Below are 23,526 nucleotides of genomic sequence, written 5' to 3' on the forward strand. Positions count from 1 at the left end.
TTCATATTGTATCCTGATCTTCTGCCTTTGCCCGCTGATTTTGTTTGAGAGGCATGTAAAGACGCCTTAAAAGGCTTCATTATGCTTGCTCCTGCCCCTGCAACCCCCCAGCGGACCTTGACATGCGCCAAGTCCGCCAGAAAAGAAACAACGGCGCAAATTGAGAAGCGTCTCAGGGCAGAAATATGAGCAGTCATATGGATATGATATTGTTACGTGTGCCGAGAAAATCAAAAGACAATCTTTATTGAGCAAAACTAACAAACAAACTTATCTTTTTCTTTTCAAATGTTCTTGTAATGAGAGAATATTTTCGGTATATTATATGGAATTTTTACCTGGCATGTTTCAAATGTCATCTGCAGTCTTCTTCAGAAGGGTCACCTGACCACTATGACGTGTTGCCTATCAGCTGTTCTTATAGTTCTCATACCGATTGATGGTTTCCTTGGGCCGCTTCCTTTGTTCGATCGCCTCCTTAATCCATTGTTTAGATTTGTTACTTTCTGTCTCGAGGATTTTGGCGTAGTCCCAGTCCATGATGTGGTTATTTACAAAACACAAAACCAGTGAAGTTGGCACGTTGTGTAAATCGTAAATAAAAACAGAATACAATGATTTGCAAATCCTTTTCAACTTGAAATTGAATAGACTGCAAAGACAAGATACTTAACGTTCAAACTGGAAAACATTGTTATTTTTTGCAAATGTTAGCTCATTTGGAGTTTGATGCCTGCAACATGTATTAAAAAAGCTAGCACAAGTGGCAAAAAAGACTGAGAAAGTTGAGGAATGCTCATCAAACACTTATTTGGAACATCCCACAGGTGAATAGGCTAATTAGGAACAGGTGGGTGCCATGATTGGGTATAAAAGCAGCTTCCATGAAATGCTCAGTCATTCACAAACAAGGATGGGGCAAGGGTCACCACTTTGTGAACAAATGCTTGAGCAAATTGTCCAACAGTTTAAGAACAACATTTCTCAACGAGCTATTACGGTCTGTAATATCATCAAAAGGTTAAGAGAATCTGGAGAAATCACTGCACATAAGCAGCAAGGCTGAAAACCAACATTGAATGCCCGTGACCTTCGATCCGTCAGGCGGTACTGCATCAAAAACCGACATCAGTGTGTAAAGGATATCACCACATGGGCTCAGGAACACTTCAGAAAACCACTATCAGTAACTACAGTTGGTCGCTACATCTGTAAGTGCAAGTTAAAACTCTACCATTCAAAGAGAAAGCCATTTATCAACAACACCCAGAAACACCGCCGGCTTCGCTAGGCCTGAGCTCATCTAAGATGGACTGATGCAAAGTGGAAAAGTGTTCTTTGGTCTGACGAGTCCATATTTAAAAAAAATTTGGAAACTGTGGACGTTGTGTCCTCCGGAACAAAGAGGAAAAGAAACCACCCGGGTTGTTATAGGCGCAAATTTGAAAAGTCAGCATCTGTGATGGTATGGGGGTGTATTAGTGCCCAAGGCATGGGTAACTTACACATCTGTGAAGGCACGATTAATGCTGAAAGGTACATACAGGTTTTGGAGCAAAATATGTTGTCATCCAAGCAATGTTATCATGGACGCCCCTGCTTATTTCAGCAAGACAATGCCAATAACAACAGCGTGGCTTCACAGTAAAAGAGTGCGGGTACTAGACTGGCCTGCCTGTAGTCCAGACCTGTCTCCCATTGAAAATGTGTGGCACATTATGAAGCCTAAAATACCACAACGGAGACCCTGAACTGTTGAACAACTTAAGCTGTACATCAAGCAAGAATGGGAAAGAATTCCACCTGAAAAACTTAAAAAAGGAAAGGCCATGTAAAACAGTGGTAAAAATGCTCCTGTGCCAACTTTTTTGCAATGTGCTGCTGCCATTGAATTATAAGTTAATGATTATTTGCAAAACAAAATTACGTTTCTCAGTTCGAACAACAATTGAAAATAAGTTGAAAAGGATTTGCAAATCATTGTATTCTGTTTTTATTTACGACTTACACAACTTCACTGGTTTTGGGTTTGGTATTTTGCAATGTTATGATATGGCTGATTTTAATATTTCCTGTTCGGATTTTTGTTTTAGGCTTTGTGCGAACCTTTCAGTTGTCTCTTTTTCACATTCTTTCTGATGTTCTTTCTTCCTTGTGTTGAATGTCCTCCCTGTTTCTCCAATGTATGATTTTTTTTGCATGATTTACACTGGATTTCGTAAATTACAGTGGGACATTTTAAACTCCAACACGACATATACCTGCCAGGGATGGGCCAAATGGTCAAAAATCTATAACATTTCTATATATATATATTGCAGCCCCCTCCGATACTGATATATACCACAATATGTTATTTGGTGTATATATAAATGATAGTCGAACCATTTCAACCATTTACTGTTAATATCTGGTTACATTAGCTTTAGGCAATACTACAAATTTGGGTATTGATCTAATACCAAGTACAGGGCTAAAATTGTTCATAACAATGCTAATGGCAGTGTAAAAATGTTTTGAAGCCCAACGCCTCAGAATCATATAACTTGGTACTTGACACGTGCTAACTGTTAGCATGTTAACTTTTTTTCCCGCAAATTTTTCATGCATATACTTCATAGTAATGTGACTTGGTACTTCACACCCGCTAACTGTTAGCATGTTTTTTTTTTTGGCTAATTTTGCATGCATACACTTCATAGTTATACAACTTGGTACTTGACACATGCTAATTGTTACCATGCTAACTTTTTTTTGGTAATTTTACATGCATACGCTTGATCGTCATATGACCTGGTATTTGACATATGCTAACTGTTAGCATGTGAACTTCTTTTAGCTAATTTTGCATGCATACGCTTAATTTTCATATAACTTGGTACTTGACACATGCTAACTGTTAGCCTCCTAACTTATTTTGAGCTAATTGTGCATGCACGGTCATATAACTTGGTACTTGACACATTCTAGCTGTTAACATGCTAATGTTAGCATTTCAGTATCAGCGTCAAGTTCTCTTGAACTTTTATGTTGTAGTTTTTTTGTGTAGTGTTCTAATCCGGGATGTTTTTTATTTTGTCTTTAGAATGTGTCGCGGGCCAATAAAAAACAAGCTGCGGGTTTTGGAAAACCCTTTTCTACACAGCTAGCTCGTCAAAGTCTTGTAAGCGTTTTGGCAGAACTATGAGCCAATTCGCTCAACAGCAGATTGAGATGAAGTACAGTGACTACGCTGTAGCATGATGATGTCTTTAGAGTCTTCAGTGACGCTAACTTGCATGTTTATGGAAAGAACCTACACAAGAAAGACGTTCATCAAGAGCTAAGATTGAAACCCATGACCTCCTAGTCCTAACCATACAACCTTTTCACTTCAAAAGAGGACTTGAAAGAGTTTTTACCAGACTTTCGCAGCTGCTCTGCCTCGTCCTCCAGTTTCAGCACGTCTTCATCAAGTCCGTCTGAGAAGATCACTAGAACCTGAAGGATCCCGATGGACAGGACAATATGAGGCAATGAGAACCGGGAAGATCAACCAAAGTTTACGTGACTAACCTTCACGCCGCCTCTGGAATCGGCCTTAAATTTCTCGCCGAAGGACCTCAGCATGGCGGCGTTGAGCCGCGTGGGAACGTTCAAATTTAAGGTCATAACCTTTGTCACTATGTCATCGCTGGAGTCGTACGGTTTGAATTTGAAGTCGTACAGGAGACGTCCGTCAGGTGCCACCACTCTGAAAGCCATTTTGGTGTCGATTGGGGCAGTGCCAGTGCAACACAGGCCGGGGACCGTGGACAAGTAATGCACAATCTCTGGCAGGAAGGTCCTGAGCTTGGCATGGCCGCTGACCAACATCTCTCCAGGAAGGCCTTTTCTTTGAGAGATATCAAAGCCCATTGCAATGTCGATGCTGCAGTCTGAAAGAGAGGAAGCACAATTTGACTTTGGTAATCGAAAAGAACAAAGAAGACCTCTCGATTTACCTGAAGGATCTTTGGAATCTTTGGATTTGCAGATTGTGCTGACCACCTTTTGTTTGATGTTTTCCAAATTATTGAAGTTCTCCACTGTGAAAAGTCTCTCTGTGTTGTTGGTGATCTGCAAGAGCTCCAGTCTGTGGTAGTTACCGACGCCAATGGCGAACACCTCAACGCCAAGAGCCCTGAGACGGTCCGCGGCGTCCTGCACCTCATCCTGGGATTCGCCGTCAGTGATCAACACCAAATTTTGGGAAACACCGGCCGACTTTCGGCAGCCCTGTGAGGCCTCAAAATGACCCCTAATGGCATCCAGCGCCCGTCCAATCATGGTCCCGCCTCCACGCTGGTTCATGCCCATGATGCCTTTGGTGACTGACTCGTACGTGTAGAACTGATTCAGGTAGAACTCGTGCTGGAAAATGTCACTGAACTGGGCCAGGCCGACACGCACCAAATCCTCGCTGACTTTAAAGCTGGATACGAGTTCTACTGTGAAGTTCTTCATGATGGTGTAGTCCTGCGAGCCGATGCTGCCGGACTGGTCAATCAGGAAGACCAGGTCGGCTTTCTGTTTCTCGCAGGCTGTAGAAGAAAAGCAGAGAATCGTTCTTAAACCGGCCAAATGTCCAAACGCTAGCTAGCTTTCAACAGAGACGCAATGATTACTTTGATCAGTCGAGATAAACCGTTGCATCTAAACTGCCACAATGTGTAGAAAAGTGTGCTAAGAAGATGAGAACGTTGGTGTCACCCACCTGGCTTTGTGGAGTTGCAGAGAACATGTGTGATGTTCTTGTGCAAAGTTTCCAGGGCAGCGAAATTGTCCACGTAGAACACTCGGCTTAAGTCTTGACCAGCCATGATCTCCAGCTGGTTCCTGATGGCGCCTTCCACTCCAATACTGAAGACACTTATTTTTTTTTCACGCAGTGCCGTGGACGGCTCAGCCAGATTGTTGCTGTCTGTAGCGTCGCCATCTGTGATCACCATGAGAATCTGAGGAACGCCGAGGGCTGCCCGGCCGCCGTGCTTGGCGTTGAAGAACGTCAAGGCATATTCCAAAGCCTTGCCGGTGTAGGTGTCTCCATACGGGGACTTCAGAGCTGAAATTGCTTGAAGAACATCTCGTTTAGACTCGTACTGGTTGAGAGTAAAAACAGACTTGGGGTCCGAGGAGTACAGAATGACTCCGAAGCGAGTCAGGTCTTTGCCAACTGTGGTTTGGTTCACCATTGATGACATGAACTTCTGCATGCTTCTGAACTTGTCCAAGGTGATGCTGGTGGAGCCGTCCACCAGGAAGATAATGTCAGCCTTCTCTGTCTTCTTGCATTCTAGTGGAAGATACAAAGACAGAATGTTTTAATTTTACTCAAACATTAAGGCAACTTTGTTTGTTAACAAGGGAAAAGGACCTCTCTCTGGCTCGCAGATCTCCATAGCCACCTGGCTCTCCAAGTCCTTCAGAGCATCAAAGTCCCTCTCAGCGTAGACCCGGTCTGACGATCCACTGATCTCCAGAAGCTGGGTGGTGTTGGCATCCACCACCCCAATGGCGTAGGCCACCACACCTTTGCGCCTCAAGGCGGCGGCAGGAACTTTGACATCATCTTGAGCCTCGCCATCTGTCACCACCACCATCCTCTGCCTCACGCTGGGACGCCCCCCTTGGGGAGCGTCAAAGTACTGCGACAACGCTGCGATAGCTTGGCCTGTGTGTGTACCTCCTCCGATCTGCCGCATGCCATCGATTGCTCTCAACATTTCGTCCTTGGTGTAGTGGCGGTTGAGGGGGAACTCCAGTTGCTGGACGGTGCTGAACTGCATGACGCCAACGTGAACGTCATTCTGTCCGATATTGGACTTACCGATGACAGATTTCATGAAGTCTTTCATTTTCTCGTAGTCTCGTGGATAGATGCTCCCAGAACTGTCAATCAAGAACAGGAGGTCTCCAGGTATGTCTTTGCAAACTGGAGACACACACAGCACATGTTGGTTGTTACATTCCTTGCAGACAAAGAATAACAGAGCAAAGTCAAGGTTCTGAACTGTTAGCTAAACACATTCCAACAAACACTCGCACGCTCAAATGAAATGTTTGGAAGTGTTTGCAACGTTCAGCGTGACGTCTTTGACGCTGGAAGATAAGCTTTTTAAAGCAATTGAAGAAAATAAAACAGCTGATTTTACTGTAACTGATTAAAGGAAGTTTGGACTTAACTCGGAGACAGAGAAAGACAGGTTTCTTGAATGGTTTGGGGCACTTATAAAATGGATTGGGGCTATTAAGGGCACTTCTTGAGCAGTCGTGGCCCCAAATTGATTTGGGAGTATCTATTTGTACAGGAAAAAAGTCAATGTACTCAAAAAGGTTATTCACCCCGGCTTTCCGCTGGACGCGTAATGGCTGCCTAATGTCTACGCTGCAGAAAGTCTCCGTGCTTTGCCGTCCGTCAACACCCACCAACGGCTTCTGTGACGGCACTGACTTGACTTGACTCTTGGAAAAGACGACAGTTTTGCCTTGCAGAACGACTACATTATTTGTAGCAAGTAACAAAACAGGAGCAACAACACCTCTGGCGAGCTATCACACACACTTCTTATTCAACTCTTGCGGACTGCCTCCCCTGCACCAGTGTCAGGATGTAGATCCTCCGTGCACCAGCGTTTGGAAACAATACAAACCCTGTTTATATGTGGTGGAGAGCTTTGGACTGGTGGAGCTGTGCCATGGACAGCGCGTCTATAAGTGGTGGAAATAGACACATTGACTACAACAGAAACTTATTTTGACACAGCCGTTCAGCAACCGTTAAGTGAAGTGAATTATGTTTACGGTATATAGCGCTTTTTCTCTAGTGACTCAAACCGCTTTACATAGTGAAACCCAATATCTAAGTTACATTTAAACCAGTGTAGGTGAAACTGGGAGCAGGTGGGTAAAGTGTCTTGCCTAAGGACACAACAGCAGTGACTAGGATGGTGGAAGCGGGGATCGAACCTGGAACCCTCAAAGTGCTGGCACGGCCACTCTACCAACCGAGCTATACCGCCCCGTTAAGCATCTTGTGGAAATCAGGGGTAACAGACTTGTAGGTCAAATTAGCCAAAGCACTCTAAATAGGAACATCTTCCCACTGAAGGTCACAAAGTGTTCCATAACTGACTTGCCCTAAAAGTCCTGGTGCTCCAAAGGGTTCTAAATGTACCCAGAGAGTTTGAGGCGGGGACAGGAGTTATTTTGGGTGCCTACCGTAGTTTTTGGTAAACTCCATTTATCGATGCAACTAATACGGTTCTTTTGAGACATTCCCAGACTTCTTGAGCACTTAAATGGGTTCAATTTGGACCTCATAGATACTTAAGAAAACTGGACTAGAGTTAGGGTTGGCGAAAAAAACAACAGTGCCTTTTAAGTCTAATGTGAGGAAAGGATGAGAAGAAGGTCTTACCGTTTGTGGAGCAGATGTCGGTGATGATGTCGTCTTTGATGGGGTTCAGAGCATCGAAATTGTTGACAAAGAACGTCCTCTTAGGTTCGCCGGATATCTCGCGCAGCTCATCCATCTCAGCGTTTTTCACTCCGATGGCGTAAATGGTGATGCCCTGCGCTCGTAGCTTCTCTGCAGGCACCTTGACCTCGTCCGAAGATTTCCCATCAGTGATGACCACCAGATATTCCGGCACTTTCTGACCACGAGTGGCCATCGCCCGATCAAACTGTGGGGCCATGAATTGTAGCGCTCTTCCTGTTTCAGTCCCACCTCCCACCTGCAAGATTGCCTCTACGGCCTTCTCCAGGCTTTTGGCATCCGTGTAGGCCGTCAGATCAAATTCCAGATTTGGTCTGTCGGCGTACTTGGCGACGCCCATGCGGACATGCTGCGGCCCAATACGAAAAGTATTTAGGAACTCGATGATGAACTTCTTCATGTCGTAAAAGTCAGTGGGATAAATGCTTCCGGAGTGGTCGATCAAAAAGAAGATGTCTGCTTCGTCTGTTTGCAAGCAGCCTGAAAAAAACAAAACAGAAATATGAAAAATTGTCTTATTTCTCGAAAGAAGACAAGCAATGCAAACCTTCTTTGATGCTGCTTCTTCTCATATTAACGCTGACGGCTTGGCGCAGAATGTTATGGCAGACAACCTTCTGCAGCTTTTGCTCCAGCGACTTGAGTTTGGCGAAGCTGTTCACGGTAAACATGTGCTTGTTCGGGGGGTGCGACGCCATCTTCACCAGCTGGGCATGGTTTGCGTTTTTGACTCCGACCGTGTAGATGGTGACACCGGCCCGGCGGAGGTTAGCAGCGGCGTTGCTCACATCATCTTGGGATTTACCGTCAGTGATCACCACCGCCACCTGCTGGACGCCCTTGTCTTTCCTGCTCCCTCTTTTCTGGGTGAACACATGCTCCCGCGTGAAATTGAGGGCGGCGCCGGTGTTTGTACCGCCACCCTGATAGGGCAGGATTTTGAGGAAACTCAGCGTCTCGTTCTTGTCCCTGAAGGTGTCGAGGTAGACAGGCGCTAACGCTTTGTCGCTGAACATCACGATGCCCACTCGCACTTTGGACGGACCCACGTCCAGGCCGCTCACGACCGAGTGCAGGAAGGTGCGTACCAGCTGGAAGTTTGTGGTTCCGATGCTTCCTGATTCATCGATTATAAACACGACGTCTGCCACTTTGGCTCCTTTGCATTCTGAGGAGGAAGTGCATGACATGTGAGTGGTTTTGAAAAAGATGGACGCTACACTATCTGTTCCAGTTTAACTGCTCACAACCTTCTCATTCAATGAAAACTGGCAGCTGACGCGCCAATCACTAGTTGACAACTAGTGCTCTAATCGTTAGCTGGCAGCTTGCGCTGGTAATCGCTAGATGGCAACTACCACCCTAATTGCTAGCTGGCAACGAGCACGCTAATTGCTAGTTGATAACTCGTGCCTTAATCGTTAACTGGCAATTGGCACGCTAAATGCTAGCTGACAACTAGCACCCTGATTGTTAGCTTGCAATTAGAGCGCTGATTACTAGCTATCTTAAATGCTAACATGAATATCCCAATATAATCATGTTTTTATTGTAAACCTGCAAAGCACAGTGTCGAAGGCCATTGCCATTTAAAGTAGTGTGTGTTGGATCAAAGTTAATGTGTATTTTAAGACATCTAAATCTGTAGAAACAAGTGCAGGGGTAATATAAAAATTATGTTTAAAAACGTCTAATCAATTATTCCACAAACCCCCTGCAGTACCTTTGCCTACCCTTTGGGGACCACGGACCACCTTTTGAAGACCACTGATCTCAACGGCACATTTTGGAGTGGAAATGTCGGGAGTCAGATTGTTCGACACAAACTAGCTAAGAAAAAAAGAATGCTTCCTTTTACCTCCGGTAAGAGTGATCTCCTGTTCCTCGCTTTCAAAAATTGTCTTCAGAGCGGGAACGGCGTTGGCGATGGACTGGTACGCGTACGGACTTGTGGCTACGACGCGCATTTGCTGCATGGACGCTCCAATGCTGAGCGCCACCACGGTCACGCCTTCCGACTTGATCAAGCGAGACTGCTTGTAGATGGCGTCGTCCGAGTCTTTCCCGCTCAAAACAACCAGGAACTGTCGGAAGCCTTGGTCTGCCCGGCTTCCCGCCTCGCTGGTGAAGAAGTGCGAGCTGGCGTACTCCAAGGCGCCGCCCAGATTGCGGGGCTCGTTGGGCTGCAATCTGCGCTGGCGGAAGCGCTTGACGGCGGTGCTGGTGTCATTTTTCGTTTGGTAAGCATTGAGGAGGAATTCCACTTTGGTATCTTGGCCATACTGAGCCAAGCCGAGGCGGTGAGCTGAGATTCCGAAGTTAAGTTGGTTGATCAGTCGCACCAGAACGCTTCTGACCTGCTGGAACTCAGCTTGGCTCACACCGCTGTCAACTAGGAAGAAAATGTCTGCAAACCTTTCCGACAAGGCTGGAAAACAAGAAGAGAACTGAGATCAAAACTTTTGACACTCAAAACTTGATTACAATTTTCACCTTCTTATTCTGGAAGCTTAAGTAATGCTATTATGCTATTACATCCCCAGAGGTGGGTAGTAACGTGCTACATTTACCTTGTTACATTTACTTAAGTAACTTTTTAAGTGAATTGTACTTGTCAGTGTAGTTTTAATGCAACATACTTTTTAGTTTTACCTGCGTATTTTTGTGAAGAAGACATTAAGTTTCATTCAGATCGCTACATTTATTGATATTATCATTATATTTATTTGTAATCTATTTATTACTGCTTGCAAGGAGTATTAATTTGGCTTGTTAGAGAGTTTTATTCCAGTGGGCATGGTCACATGACTCTGATTCACCAATCAAAGTAAGCACTAGTGATGTTTAAATCCATTTCACCAATCAAACAGAGCCTGGCAGTCATGTGACCGCACTTAAAGTACATACAGTAAAAAGTGACATAACGTCTGATGAGGCGGAATATTTCTTCAATATTTACTTACAAAATATGAAAAAGAACATATCGTGCGCTGTCATCTGTGTCAGTAGTAGGAGTGTGAATCTTTGGGCATCTAACGATTCAATCACATTCCGATTCCTGGGGTGACGATTCAATTCAAACCGATTTTCCCAATGTATCTTTTGGTATAATACTTGTAATGAAAGTTTTCAAAACATATTACAGTTTAGAACATGTTACTTCTGGTTGCATGGAGATGGCTTGTATTTTTATTTGAAAAAATATAAATATATATTTTTTTAAATCGATGTTTGAAAATGATGAATTGATGTAGAATCAGGATGAATAAGAATTGCGATTCAGATGTGAATCGATTTTTTGTGCACCCCTAATGGAGATGGTCTAAAAACGTCTATAAAAATTGGTTCCTATATACACACACACAAAAAAAGATAAGTTTGTTGTTTTTTTTAAACTATTTTTGAAAATTATGAATCGACATAAGGTATAAATGAGAATTGCGATTCAGCTGTGAATCGACGTTTTTGTGCAGCCCCAGTCAGTAGTTACACTATGTGTACATTTTAGCCTACAGGAATTCTTCTTCCAACATGTTGTGGTAAGTTGCAGATGTGTTTTATGTTTTAGCTCCTAACCCTCTAACATTAATCCTGTTATATTATAAGTGACTGTAAAATGCAAAAACACACCAACGATGGTTGTAATACAAGTACCATTATAACATAGCTACTAAATAAATCAGAAGTTACTCACCAGTTACTCAGTACTTAAGTTCACTGAATACTTACTCAAGTAATTTTTTGGCTGACTAATTTTGACTATTACTTGAGTCTTATCACTCTAAAGTAACGGTACTCTTACTTGAGTACAATTTTGGCAGCTCTACCCATCTCCTTGCCGCCCCCGCAAAAATGAAGCCTTGTCCAGGCATTTTGTATTTCTAACAGCTAAACATGGAAACATTCCAACTGCCCTCCCGTCTGAAATTTACTGCTGTTCTGCAGGAGCAATCATTCCCGCTTGAAGAAAAAAAGACCATCTTTAAACAGGCATCATGTTTCCCGCAATAAAGATGCAGAAACATTACCGAACGTTCCGCCCTCCCACAAAATTCCATCTCTTAGTTGTGTGTTTTGGCTCGCCACGCAAACCCTTCAAGCTTGTTTCTGCTCTGCATTGTTGCGGAATGTTGTGGAAGCATCGCAGACTAACTAAAAGCTCAGCTAAAGATTGAGACCGAGATCATGTCTAGATTAATTTGATGTAGTAGAGTAGGAAGACCGACTTCTCATACAGTTTCAAGTCTGAGGAGGCTTCACTCACCTTGTCTCTGGTTGTCCATAGAGATGCACATGGTTTGCAGCAGACCCTCAGTCAGCCTCTGAAGGGCCTGGAAGCTATCAATGAAGAAGCGGAAGTTGTCAGAAGGTCGGTTGGCGATGGACTCCAGCTCTGCGCGGTTGGCTTCTCCGACTCCGATACCAAAGACGATGACTCCGTGCTGCCTCAGGCGCTTAGCAGATACTACCACGTCGTCGGTGGAGTCTCCGTCCGTGATAACCACGGCAATCTGAGGCACCCGCTGACTGGCTCGGCTACCGGCGCTTTCTGTGAAGTACTGCGTCCGGAGGAAGTCGATGGCCTTGCCGGTCTCCGTGCCCCCCATCCGATACGGGAACTTGTCCAATTCGGCCAGCAGGGATTTCTTGTCCATGTAATCTTTTAACAGGAACTCCTGGTAAGTTTCATCGCTGTACTGCGCCAAACCCACCTGGACCTTGTCTGGGCCGATGTCAAGACCAGAGACCACGCTTCGGAGAAAACCTCGAATCTCCTGAAAGTTTTCAGGGCCAATGCTCGAAGAACCGTCCACCAGGAAGACAATGTCGGCCACGGTGGCCCGTACACATTCTGGAGAGGAGAGAGAAGAACCTCAGCATTAGGATGAACATGGCGCTGTGAGATCAGGCTGACTAAGTCTTACGATCCAGACTTTGCTCAACTACATCTTCGGATGTCAAGGCTTCTGACACTACGATTCGCCAGACAAAATGCTGAGACACTGCCAGCGAGCGCGTTACCTTCCGACAACTGCAGAAGTTGTCGTTTGGCCTCCTCCACGGTCCTGCACAGCGTCTGGACGATGCTCTGAGAAATTCCCTGCAGAGCCGTAAAGTCGGACACGCTGTAGACATGCTGGGCGTGCGGCTCGTTGGCGATCTCCCTCAGTTGGTCTTCATCTGCGTCTTTAATCCCGATGGCGTACAAGATGATGCCTTTTTTTTTCAGTTGTAGGGCGTGGGACTCAACGTCATCTTGCGACTTGCCGTCGGTGATGACTACGGCGATCTGCGGCACATTCTGGGCAGCCCTGCTCCCGGCCTCTTTCACGAAATGCGTACTCAGCATGAAGTCCAGGCCTTGACCCGTGTTGGTGCCGCCTCCCATGTAAGGCAGCGTGCTGATGTACTGTTGGATGTCGGCCTTGTTCTCGTAGGTGTTGAGCAGGAACTCACTTCGTGGCGTGGTGCTGTACTGGATCAGAGCCATGCGGACACGGTCGAGGCCCACGTCGAAGCCGTTGACCAGGGTGGACAAAAAACGGCGCATCTGCTCGAAGTTCTTGGTGCCGATGCTCCACGACCCGTCCACCATGAAGACGATGTCGGCTACGGCTTCTTGAGTGCACACTGGCGGGAGAGCTCGGGTCACTGAGTTGCTCTTGGACAACATGCGAGTGCTTTGCGAGCTGAAGCGTGTGACCGCCGGCACAAAGCGTTAAGAAGATGGAAGCGACGTGATCTTCAGCTAGCGATTTACACTTTTACACTCTTCTGCTTCTAATGTTTCATCCTGAAAGCTTTTACAAGAACAGCCCATTCAAATGCGTAGACCAGGGGTGTCAAATGAAAGACAGAAACTGCAGTTCTAAATGTGTCCACTGGATGTTGCAACAGCAATTCTTTCTATCCCTTTCTGTGAAAGCGCGCATGACTTCAGAGGGGGCAGAGCTATGTGCCATGTTAAGATAGAGGTGACACTTCCGTGTTTCAACTCTATGTACTTACGCTGCTTATAAGCGGTAGAATACAAAATGTGGATTGTTACGTTCATGCCTTGATTGTCAAATATGTTGTTGGTGATGTAATGTGTGACATTTCTACCCAAATAAATGCTTTTAACAATCTGAACATTTCGTGTTATGACTGGGGACACATTTTCTGGGCACACATAAATAAGGTGAAACAATATATATCCCATTTTAACTTTATGTGTGATTATTGAAATTAGTCTAAATTCACAAGTTTTGTTGCAGCTGACGGAATAACCCACATGATGTTTATTGATTTTGATATTATTATTCATTTCATTTGCTGTTGATTCAAAATCAACACCAATGGGAGCACTTTAAAACTCTGCCAGACTCAATTTCACCTATTTGACAGATGAACATTATCGCATCTTTTATTCAGAAAGTATAAATAATGACAATCGAAGATAGAATACTATTAACATGTAAGTGTAACAAAAAACATTATGATTGGTACATTTCCAGAACGTGATGGTTAATTTTCGAACAAAGAAAACAATCTGACGTTGTCTTTATTTTTGAGTTATCATGCCATGATTTTACCAGTCCGGCACACTTAGGAATAGATTTTCCTCCATATGGCCCGGAGTTAAAATGAGTTTGACACCCCTGGCGTAGACTGAATGACATAGCTCCATTTGTCCACTGGGGGTAGTAAAGGCAGCCAGCAAACACGCACAAAACCAGAGAAGAAGAACGCAAGGGACTTTTGCGCTGCATGGACACATTGTCAGCTTCTGGACGTCGTCTTTGTGCACGCTGCTGCCGGACGTGAAGCGCGAACGTGCACAGCGCACACACACACAAGCAGGCATGTACACACACACGCTCACAAGGTGATGTTAGTAATGGTGAGCATATGAGCCAGCTGCTACTAGTGTTTCACGTTTGGAACATGCTGGAATGCAGGAAGTGAAGTCATCGCTGTTTAATGTCACCCACCTGTCCTCTGTGCCGCGTTGCCATGGAAACAGAGCGCTGCCATGAGGCCCAGGAGTAGACTACGCGCCCCCTCCATTCTGCTTGCGTTTCTCCTGAAAAGACAAACGTTAATTGCAAAAAGGGTCAGACAATTAAATTACACTTTCATGTGGCCCCTAGGTTTTTGTTAGAAGTTATTATCTGCACATGCTTGGCTGCATTGCCTGCTAGTACTGTGCCGCAGACACTTTTAGATGACTCGATAGTTTGCCTTGGCAGGTCCGAAGCTCGAGTGCTTCCAGCCGGCGTGTGAGGACTTCCACTTCCCGTACATATGTCCCATGTAATTAAATACGCAGATGTTGGCATTCCAAAGAAAGATGAGTGATAAAAAGTCTTCATTGTGAGGTCTGATCAAATGGACCATGTGGTTTTGTTTACTGACGGCGGTTCTGGTTCCTGTACCACATCAAAGCACACTTACTGACTGACAATTTACACTATTTGCAGTAACTGCAAGGAACACAACAATTGCTCGATTTAATAAGCCTTTCTTCGCCCATTTTCTAGCACTGGTCACGGTCCAAGGTGAGCTGGAGCCTATCCCAGCTGGATAATTGTGTGAATGCTAAGAATATCATGTGAGAATACTATGTGAAAGACCATGTGAGAAAACTGAGAAGAACGTGTGAGAAGATCATGTGAGAAGACTATGTAAGGAAGACCATGTGAGAATACTATGTAAGGAAGACCATGTGAGAATGCCGTGTGAGAAGACCATGTGAGAAAACTGTGAGAAGACTGTGAGAAGACCATGTGTGAAGACCATGTGAGAAGACTGTGAGAAGACTATGTAAGGAAGACCATGTGAGAATACTATGTAAGGAAAACCATGTGAGAAGACTGTGTGAGAAGACTATGTAAGGAAGACCGTGTGAGAAGTCTATGGAAGGAAGACCATGTAAGAAGACCACGTCAGAAGACTATGTAAGAAGACCATGTGAGAAGACTATGTAAGAAGACTATGTCAGGAACACCATGTGAGATGACCATGTGAGAAGACTATTTAAGAAGACCACGTAAGAAGATCTTGTGAGAAGACCATGTGAGAAGACTATGTAAGACCATGTGAGAAGACTATGTAAGAAGACTATGTCAGGAAGACCATGTGAGAACACCATATGAGAGGACTATGTAAGAAGACCATGTAAGAAGACCATGCGAGAAGACTATGTAAGAAGACTATGTCAAGAAGACCATGCGAGAATACCATGTGAGATGACCATGTAAGAAGACCATGTGAGAAGACTATGTAAGAAGACTATGTCAGGGAGACCATGTGAGAATACCATGTGAGATGACCATGTGAGAAGACTATTTAAGAAGACCATGTAAGAAGACCATGTGAGAAGACCATGTGAGAAGACTATGTAAGACCATGTGAGAAGACTATGTAAGAAGACCATGTGAGAAGACTATGTCAGGAAGACTATGTCAGGAAGACTATGTCAGGAAGACCATGTGAGAACACCATATGAGAGGACTATGTAAGAAGACCATGTAAGAGGACCTTGTGAGAAGACCATGTAAGAAAACCATGTGAGAAGACTATGTAAGAAGACCATGTGAGAAAACCATGTGGGAAGACAATATGAGAAGACTATGTAAGGAAGACCATGTGAGAAGACTATGTAAGAAGACAATGTGAGAACACCATGTGAGAAGATCACGTGAGAAGACTATGTAAGGAAGACCATGTGAGAAAACCATGTGAGAAGATCACGTGAGAAGACTATGTAAGGAAGACCATGTGAGAAGACTACAGAGGGAAGACCATGTGAGAAGATCATGTGAGAAGACTATGGAGGGAAGACCATGTGAGAAGACTATGTAAGAAGACCATGTGAGAAGACCATGTGAGAAGACCATGTGAGAAGACTATGGAGGGAAGACCATGTGAGAAGACTATGTAAGGAAGACCATGTCATGAAGACATAGAATGCTGCGCAGTGTGAACGCTTTGCTCTCCCACATTTTTTATCAGATTCAAAACATTCCACTTTGAAAACGTTCGGCTCATTCATGACACGCGTTCTTCCTTTTTTCTATTTTTAAAAATTCGCACATTTCCAGGAACTCTAAATTTTCCAGGACATTTTTTCCCCTTTCAAAATGAACGGACATTTTTTCCAACGTCCAAATTTTGCACGTTCCTTACCCGATTCAAACGTTCCACCATCAAAAAATTCATACTATCTATGTCCAAAAATTTCCTGGATTTCCCACTTTACCGCAACATGTATCCTCTATGTAAGGAAGACCATGTGAGAATACTATGTAAGGAAGACCATGTGAGAATACTATGTAAGGAAGACCATGTGAGAATGCCGTGTGAGAAGACCATGTGAGAAAACTGTGAGAAGACTGTGAGAAGACCATGTGTGAAGACCATGTGAGAAAACTGTGAGAAGACTATGTAAGGAAGACCATGTGAGAATACTATGTAAGGAAAACCATGTGAGAAGACCGTGTGAGAAGACTATGTAAGGAGACCGGTAGGAGGCCACGGGGAAGACCCAGTACACGTTGGGAAGACTGTCTCCCGGCTGGCCTGGGAACGCCTCGGGATCCCCCGGGAGGAGCTGGACGAAGTGGCTGGGGAGAGGGAAGTCTGGGCTTCCCTGCTTAGGCTGCTGCCCCCGCGACCCGATCTCGGATAAGCGGAAGAAGATGGATGGATGGATGGATGTATCCTCTATCAAAAAGTGTTGAATCTTCCACATTTCTCAACTGATTCAAACCGTTCTATAGTCAAAATGCTCCTCGATAATGTTAGTCAATTGCTAGCAGGCTTATATTAGCATGATAGCTTTTTAGCTAATCGGTGCGGGTGTACACTTTAGAGTCAAATGAGAATCAGCACCTCCAAGTCCGAGTCCATGGTTCTCGCCCGGAAAAGGGTGGAATGCCATCTTCGGTTTGGGGAGGAGACCCTGCCCCAAGTGGAGGAGTTCAAGTACCTCGGAGTCTTGTTCACGAGTGAGGGAAGAGTGGATCGTGAGATCGACAGGCGGATCGGTGCGGCATCTTCAGTAATGCGGACGCTGTATCGATCCGTTGTGGTGAAGAAGGAGCTGAGCCGGAAGGCAAAGCTCTCAACTTACCGGTCGATCTACGTTCCCATCCTCACCTATGGTCATGAGCTTTGGGTCATGACCGAAAGGACAAGATCACGGGTACAAGCGGCCGAAATGAGTTTCCTCCGCCGGGTGGCAGGGCTCTTCCTCAGAGATAGGGTGAGAAGCTCTGTCATCCGGGGGGAGCTCAAAGTAAAGCTGTTGCTCCTCCACATCGAGAGGAGCCAGATGAGGTGGTTCGGGCATCTGGTCAGGATGCCACCTGATCGCCTCCCTCGGGAGGTGTTTAGGGCACGTCCGACCGGTAGGAGGCCACGGGGAAGACCCAGGACACGTTGGGAAGACTATGTCTCCCGGCTGGCCTGGGAACGCCTCGGGATCCCCCGGGAGGAGCTGGACGAAGTGGCTGGGGAGAGGGAAGTCTGGGCTTCCCTGCATAGGCTGCTGCCCCCGCGACCCGACCTCGGATAAGCGGAAGAAGATGGATGGATGGATGGATGGATGGATGTATCCTTTATCAAAAAGTGTTGAATCTTCCACATTTCTCAACTGATTCAAACCGTTCTATAGTCAAAATGCTCCTCGATAATGTTAGTCAATTGTTAGCAGGCTTATATTAGCATGATAGCTTTTTAGCTAATCGGTGCGGGTGTACACTTTAGAGTCAAACATGTTTGAAAAAGATTTCAAAATGTGTCCCACTTTAAAAGATAAGTTGGTTAATGGCTACCAACCAACTTCCAAAAAGACATGGCTAAATTCCATATCTGTTGGCTCGCAAGATTAGAGATTGACCGATACTGAAACCGATTATTAGTAGTCAAGAAGGCCGATAACTGATATTCTTTTGCAGTGAAAGTGATTTAATTATGAATCGTATATGTCAGTAAACATCTGGACAAGGCTTTAAGTCAGGGGTGTCCAAACCTTTTGACTTTAGGGCCGCATTGGGCTAAAATAATGTAAAGTATAGTATTTTCTACCACGTGTCCCTCTCATTTATATATATATATATATATATATATATATATATATATATATATATGCTGGCCCCGCGACCCGACTTTGGATAAGCGGAAGAAGATGGATGGATGTACCTTAAAATACTGTTTGTACCCTCGATGAAGGCTGTTTGACTGAAAGGCACCAGAGAAACATTGTTGGGCTGCCAAAAAATATGTGTTTGTCAGCTGTGGTCCGTATGGGCCGCAGTGGCACTCAGTTGTATTTCACTTTTCCACCACATGTGGCAGTAATGACAATATCAAACAAAAAGAAGAAGTCTGGAGCTTAAAGTCATAGGAAAGTTTCTTAAGCGCAAAAATTATGACTAAAGGTGGGAAGCTGTATTTTAATTTGCACTTTAATTTTATTTACAGTATAGTTAAGTATTTATAGTCAGTATTTATATATTTTTTATAAATCATTTTGTTTATTTTAGCACAAAAAAATTGTATGTACATTATTTTTTCATTAGTTATTTAAAAATTCTTCTTATTTAGTCTATTTGAATAGTAAACCTAAGGTTTATATGTTAAATGAATGATAATCATTGTGATGAACACATCCTTTCATATCATTTGACAAGGTTGTTAGCTGTAAAACTAAGTACTGTATGTGCAATGCTGAAGGCTCGGAACAACGCTTTAAAATCTGGCGACATGGTAGCACTTAAAACAGCCAGAGCCAACCTGAACCGTGCCATTAGGGTTGCAAAGCGTGCTCACAGTCAGAAAGTGCAGGACTTCTTAGAGAACCCCACAAACACTAGACGAATGTGGCAGGCATACATGTGGCAGGGCATACATGTCATCAAGGACTATAAAGCTACCCCCTGTACCTGTGACAACAGCATCAGTTTTCTTAACAACCTCAACGACTACTTTGCGAGGTTTGAGGCACTTAACACCAATCCGGCGAGGAAATACATCCCTAGCCCTGATGAGCAGCCGCTCAACCTGGACACAGCGAATGTCCGAAGAACCCTGAGGAGAGTGAATCCCCGGAAAGAAGCGGGACCTGATGAAATTCCGGGCAGGGTGCTTAAGGGATGTGCAGACCAGCTGGGTGGGGTTCTCACAGACATCTTCAACACCTCGCTGACCCAAGCTGTGGTACCGTCATGTTTGAAGACGGCCACAATCATTCCAGTGCCTAAAAAAACCAACAATCTCCTCCCTAAATGATTATCGCCCCGTGGCACTCACCCCCATCATAATGAAGTGCTTCGAGAGGCTGGTAAAGGAACACATTGTCTCCAGACTTCCCCCCCACATTCGACCCGTACCAGTTTGCTTATCGCCCTAACCGCTCCACAGAGGACACCATCTCCTCTGCACTCCACCTGAGCTTAGAACATCTGGAAGGAAAGGACACACACGTGCGGATGTTGTTTCTGGACTTCAGCTCAGCGTTCAACACCATCATCCCGCAGCATTTGGTGAGCAAACTGGCCCCCCTTGGATTCAGTACCCCTCTATGCAACTGACTGCTTGACTTCTTCACAGACAGACCCCAGTCTGTGAGAGTGGGCGACAACACCTCCAGTGCCATCTCCCTGAGCACCGGTTCCCCTCAGGGCTGCGTCCTGAGTCCGCTGCTGTTCACATTGATGACCCATGACTGCTGCGCCAGGTCCACTACTAACCACATTGTGAAGTATGTGGACGACACAACAGTAGTGGGCCTCATCCGTGACAACAACGACATGGACTACAGGGAGAAGGTGAAACATCTGGTTGACTTGTGCAGAACCAACAACCTGGTCCTCAACATCGACAAGACCAAGGACATCATCTTCGACTTCAGGAGGCACAAGTCCAGCCACACTCCACTCTTCATCAACGGCACAGCAGTGGAGATAGTAAGCAGCACCAAGTTCCTGGGGGTGCAGATAACTGACAATATGACCTGCTCCCTACACACCTCTTGTAAAAAGAGCTCAGCAGCGCATGCACTTTTTGCGTCGGATGAAAAGAGCACAGCTCCCTCCCCCCATTCTAACCACATTCTACATCTCTGTCTGGACTGGAGCCTGCAGTGCCTCAGACTGGAAGTCTCTGCAGAGAGTGGTGAGGACGGCGGAAAAGATCATCAGGACTCCTCATCCTCCTATCCAGGAAATCGCAAAAAGCCGCTGCCTGACCAGGGCTCAGAAAATCTGTAGAGACTCCTCCCACTCCCACCAAGGACTGCTTTCACTGCTGGACTCTAGAAAGAGGTTCCGCAGCCTCCGTAGCAGAACCTCCAGGTTATGTAACAGCTTCTTCCCTCAGGCCATAAAACTCTTGAACGCATCATAATAATTCCCCCCCAAAACGGATTAACTCGCTGGAATATAAAGACAATATAACATACATCCATAAACGTGGATGCATATGCAAAAGTGCAATATATTTATCTGTACAGTAATCTATTTATTTATATATGCACCTTATTGCTCTTTTATCCTGCACTACAACGAGCTAATGCAACAACATTTTGTTCTCATCTGTACTGTAAAGTTCAAATTTGAATGACAATAAAAGGAAGTCAAAGTCTAAATCTTATATGCATTGAATACAAGAGTAAGATTACTAATTCAGTGTTAATATTTGAGTTAAGAACCCCTGCAGGCCGTAAATATTAAAAGCATTTTAACTGAATCGAAGTGCCATATTTTTTTATTTGCAGTCTTGTCAAATATGTTGTTACTTGATACATGCTAACTAATTTCAGATTTTAGTTAATTTTGCAGGTGTACACCTCATAGTCAAATATTTTGTTCTTTTACGCATGCTAACAGTTAGTATGCCAACAGTACCATGATAGCGTGCTAGCCTTTTTTGGCAAAAAAAGGGGTCGTACATGAACAAACTTCTCTTAGGGACTTGGGCCAAATAAGTTGCGGTAAAAATGACAGGTACTACACGTATAGGCGATGATACATTGCAACAACAAAAAATTGCCTACGCCATGAGATGTGGGCGTGGCATGGCGCCAAACTTTGATGTGATGGTTCGCCACAAAACACAAATTGTTACTAACTCAGTTCCACAAGTTCAGATCTTGATCATTTTGGGTATAAATGATGTTGAAGACACCCTGAAGGTCCCGAATGGTCAGTACCTGTTCAAAGCCATTCGGAATTGGCAGAGCCTGGCGGTAAAATCTGCCCCACGCCATCACCAATAAAACTGTCATTACTTCACTTCAGCTGATTGGATCTTCCTCCAAACGGACAGGAAGCTTTAAGGTCAGAGTCCGATCATGCCTAGACATTATTATCAACACTACCATTGTCCCCCTGTGGTGAAAAACTATAACACATGCACCGACCTTCCTGACATTTTTGATGATGGGTCAAAAGTATTACTGCAGTGGCACCAATATTGCCCCCTTGTGGTGGGAAAATATAAACAGTCATAACTTCCTGACACATGCTGCGCTCTTCCTGAAATTTTTGACAGTGGTCAGGTGTCGCAAGCGTCATGGCCGACTCGCGTGAACCTCATGGTGACACAGGGGCGAGGGCCCTTTCGACGATGCCCGCAGCTTTAATTGTGTGAATGTCCAAGCATTTTACACATTTTAACTTTGTGGACCGGGAATCGTGTGCTCCCGAAAAAAATAAAAACATAAATATTCCAGATTACCCAGAATTACCAGTTTTCCTGGTCATTTTTCCTACTGAAAATTAATGGGCCATTTTTTTTAACTTGCACAATTCCCACATTTCCCAACCGTTTCGAACTGTTTCACCATCCATACACTCCACCCACCTTGGACAATCAAATTACCATTTTACAAGTTCAAAGCAATTCCAGGAATTCCCACAATTCCCGGTTATCCAAAGCCCTACTTTCACCTCTTCCTGGAAAGTTTTCACCGTCTACATTTTTCAACCGTTTTTGATCATTCCACCCTCAAAACATTACTCTTATTTGGGACAACAAATGTTCCTATTTTACTTTTTGTAAAAATTCCAGGTTTTCCACGAAATTTCAGGAATTCCGAAAATACCCATTTAAATTCAATCTGTTACTACATCAACATTTTTCAACCGATTCCAAAAACTCCAACACCAACCCATTTATATAATCTGGGACAATTGTTCTATTATCAATACTTTCAAAAATTCCGGGTTTTCCCGAAATGTCCAAAGAAATCGCATCCAAATGGACATTTCTCAAAATGTTTCGCATTTTTAAAACCCCATTCCGTCCTTTCAACCATCCACCCACATTGCTCTCCCCATATATCGAACGCAAAACATAATTTCCCTTTCCTAAAAATTTCCATCTTTCCCGGAATTTCCTCCCCATTGACAATGAATGGGAAACATACAATCCACTGCATATCCCACATTTGTAATCCGATTTGAACTGTTCCAACATCCACACAAGCCAGCATGTTTCTTGGCTCCAAAAATTCCCTAATTACCCGGAATTACCAGGAATTTACCTCAATTGAGAATGAACGGCAATTTACAAACCTCTTCATATCCCACATTTCTCAATTTATTCGAACCGTTCCAACATCCACGCACTTCACTCACCCTGGACATTTAAGCATTTCAGTTCCACTCACATGTATCGGCAGTTCGGCGGATTGCGCACATAGGGCATTCACACGCAATTTCTAGCGGAATTGCAAATTCTAGTTAATATTATTATCCTTATTACCATCATTATTCTGGATTGTTATTTAGGTTATGTAAACCCTGACGTTGGTTTGTCCATCTGTTAGCGAGTTAGTTAGATAATAAAATAACTTAAACACTTGTTGGTGGATTTTCACAACATTTTCAGGAAATGTCTGAAATTGAATAAAGAACAACTGAATACATTTTGGGCCTGATCCGGATCATTTCTACTACATTACCTTACGTTTACGTTACGAGCCTCTACTCCTGTGTGTTTATGTGAGGGGCCCGACT

The 23,526-nt window shown here is 44.4% G+C and overlaps 1 protein-coding gene across 2 annotated transcripts in view; it reads right to left on the reverse strand.

The window, feature by feature from the left end:
- col6a4a (collagen, type VI, alpha 4a) overlaps positions 1-23,526 on the reverse strand; it is a 47,242-nt gene that overhangs the window by 16,137 nt on the left and 7,579 nt on the right. For both annotated transcript variants that reach the window (XM_072915550.1, XM_061982949.1), the window contains exons 3-13: positions 14,494-14,585; positions 12,542-13,150; positions 11,784-12,371; positions 9,378-9,947; positions 8,067-8,687; positions 7,439-7,999; positions 5,396-5,953; positions 4,736-5,314; positions 3,984-4,562; positions 3,556-3,917; positions 3,402-3,480 (exon numbers count right to left, since the gene is read on the reverse strand). In XM_072915550.1, the coding sequence (XP_072771651.1) occupies positions 3,402-3,480; positions 3,556-3,917; positions 3,984-4,562; positions 4,736-5,314; positions 5,396-5,953; positions 7,439-7,999; positions 8,067-8,687; positions 9,378-9,947; positions 11,784-12,371; positions 12,542-13,150; positions 14,494-14,569 (5,182 nt within the window). In that variant the 5' untranslated portion in view covers positions 14,570-14,585. The remainder of the gene's footprint in view (positions 1-3,401; positions 3,481-3,555; positions 3,918-3,983; positions 4,563-4,735; positions 5,315-5,395; positions 5,954-7,438; positions 8,000-8,066; positions 8,688-9,377; positions 9,948-11,783; positions 12,372-12,541; positions 13,151-14,493; positions 14,586-23,526) is intronic.

The sequence above is a fragment of the Nerophis lumbriciformis genome, linkage group LG21 (genome assembly GCF_033978685.3).
Source record: "Nerophis lumbriciformis linkage group LG21, RoL_Nlum_v2.1, whole genome shotgun sequence".
Lineage (NCBI taxonomy): Eukaryota > Metazoa > Chordata > Actinopteri > Syngnathiformes > Syngnathidae > Nerophis > Nerophis lumbriciformis.